Consider the following 2,500-nt stretch of genomic DNA (forward strand, 5'->3'; position numbering starts at 1 on the left):
AGAGAGAGAGAGAGAGAGAGAGAGAGAGAGAAGAGAGAGAGAGAGAGAGAGAGAGAGAGAGAGAGAGGAGAGAGAGAGAGAGAGAGAGGAGAGAGAGAGAGAGAGAGAGAGAGAGAGAGAGAGAGAGAGAGAGAGAGAGAGAGAGAGAGAGAGAGAGAGAGAGAGAGAGAGAGAGCAAGAGAGAGAGAGAAAGAGAGAGAGAGAAAGAGAGAGAGCAAGAGAGAGAGAGAGAGCTCAACGCAAGCCCAACCTGCGAGTGGTGACAACGCAGTCTGGCGAAGGCGTAGTCGTGACAAGAAGGAGGCCCTAGACAGAACTTTCCCTCTGGCTGCCGGCGTCGTCCACGGCTTCCCTCGTGGTGGTGGGTGCGGCGGCGGCCAGGGACGCCCGCGGCCTCTCCGCGCCGCCTAGGCCAGACATGGCCGACGTCGAGCTGAATCGCGAGGAGGCGAAGAGCGGCATGGCCCTCTCCGCCGCCAGGATGTCGCTGAGGCCGAGACTGAGGCGATTCTGGGCGTAGGGCGGGTGGGCGGCGCCTTGCCCGTACGATGGCAGGTCTCGCGAGAACGACCTGGGCAGGGTGGAGGTCCCGGAGAAGTCGTGCGCGTAGTCGTGCGCGTAGGAGGGCAGGAGCATGGACTGCCTCCGGGGCAAGGAAGAACCGGCGTGTGCGGAGGGCACTTCTCGAGCGTATGGGGGGGAGGAGGTAGGGGGAGGGGTCGTGTCCGTAGGGTAGGAGGTGTGCCCGCGAATCGGGGGTAGCTCATATGAGGGGGCGGGCATGGCGTGGCCCGAGGGCGTGGCCCCCGCCAATGGGTGCCCGACCATTAGCAGTGGGTCGACGTCACGGGGCGCTACGGGTGGCTTCTGCAACAGAGAAGTAGACGTCGCATTTTAAACATTTTACAACCATTATTTTAACCAATTACTAAATCGTCAGAATTACAGTATGATGTTTGGTTTAGAGGGAAATGTTTGTACTGTATACACTGTATATTCAGATTTCCTTTGGAGAATTGATAATAGCATTGTATCACTATGCAGAGAAAGCGTGCTGAATCTCTTCAAAATATTGGATAAGAATATGTGTGAGAATATCCACCAACTAACCTATAGGACGAGTTTTCATCACTGTCCAAAATGTATAAAGCTTTCAGATTCTCTCTTGTTTATGGACACGAAGGAAAATCAAACACTAGAGACAAAATCATAAAAATAAACTCAAACAACGAATCTATTTCCGCTGTGCTACAAGCAAAGGATCTCCCACTCAAAATGCATCCGATGCACTTGAAAATTAATCTTCAAAATCCTTCGTCCTTTAGAGAGAAAGGTATATATGTAAAAAAAAAGGAGAAGACAGATAGACAGAAAAAAATGAGGGGAAAAAAAGGGAAGAAAGAAAAGAGAACACGCACACACATTTAAGAGCGGTAGTTATTCTTACCTGGTAGCCAGCTAGGTGATAAATAGCTGGTCTGGGTTCACTAGAAAGTGCCTTTAAAAGGTTCTGGAGAGTGAATTCAACCAGCTATTAGGGATACTGTTTGCCCAGGGGTGTGTTTGGGGTCAATGTTTTAACCATAAATAATAGCTCATTGTAACCACTGCGAGCTGTATACTGCTCTACTTTGTGAGTTGAGAGATAACGCTGGTTTTTGCTTCTTTATTAATGCAGACTGTTATAGTTTGATGCGACTTCCTATATAAGGCATCATGACAAGGAATTCCACAGTGGATAGTCAGGCGATATGGTTCAGTAACTGTACATTATGAAATTGAATGGAGAAAGAAAAATGTATGTTTTTGCATGCATGGGTGTGAGTGCGGGAGTGTTTATGTGAGTGTGTATGTATGTTGGGTTTGTGTGTCTGGGTGTGAGTAAACGTGATAATATATGCAGTTTTTGATTATATAGAAGGAAGAGAAAGAATAAGAAACAGACAAAAGATAGAAACAATGAGAGATAAGAGAGAGAGAGAGAGAGAGAGAGAGAGAGAGAGAGAGAGAGAGAGAGAGAGAGAGAGAGAGAGAGAGAGAGAGAGAGAGAGAGAGAGAGAGACTCCAGAGAACTACACACCCACTGTTGATATTTAAAGAACATGCACATAATTTTAAGGAAACTTTGCCCCTAATCACAAAGGCAACAGAGGCGAGAGTCCCTTCCACAGCTGGCACTAGAGCGCCCCCTAGGACCAGGAAGGCGAAGGCACTTATTGATAACGCTACAGTGATATGATCAAAGGCACACTGATTTACATTGGACGTATAAAGAAGAAAAAAAAAGTATATCGTTATGGCGTTCTGTGGCTGTTTTATACATAAAATATATATATGAGCGCTATTAATATATGCATGATTTTTCTAACCAGTGGAAATGTAGCTGATTAAACACACAAATGCATGAAAAATAGACTCTTGTCCACATACTCATGTAAAGGTATTAAACACACAAATAAACGATAAGAGCACAAAAGAGAGCTGTAATCAGCGATGATTA

At 46.5% G+C, this 2,500-nt stretch overlaps 1 protein-coding gene across 1 annotated transcript in view; it reads right to left on the bottom strand.

The window, feature by feature from the left end:
• The window catches only part of LOC122263092 (protein turtle homolog B), a 307,701-nt gene that overhangs the window by 1,429 nt on the left and 303,772 nt on the right, over positions 1–2,500 (bottom strand). The window contains exon 15 of the mRNA XM_086540018.1: positions 251–867. Within this exon, the coding sequence (XP_086396144.1) occupies positions 307–867 (561 nt within the window). The 3' untranslated portion in view covers positions 251–306. The remainder of the gene's footprint in view (positions 1–250; positions 868–2,500) is intronic.

The sequence above is a fragment of the Penaeus japonicus genome, unplaced genomic scaffold, assembly GCF_977035675.1.
Source record: "Penaeus japonicus unplaced genomic scaffold, GWHDUDI00000001_assembly GWHDUDI00000009, whole genome shotgun sequence".
NCBI lineage: Eukaryota > Metazoa > Arthropoda > Malacostraca > Decapoda > Penaeidae > Penaeus > Penaeus japonicus.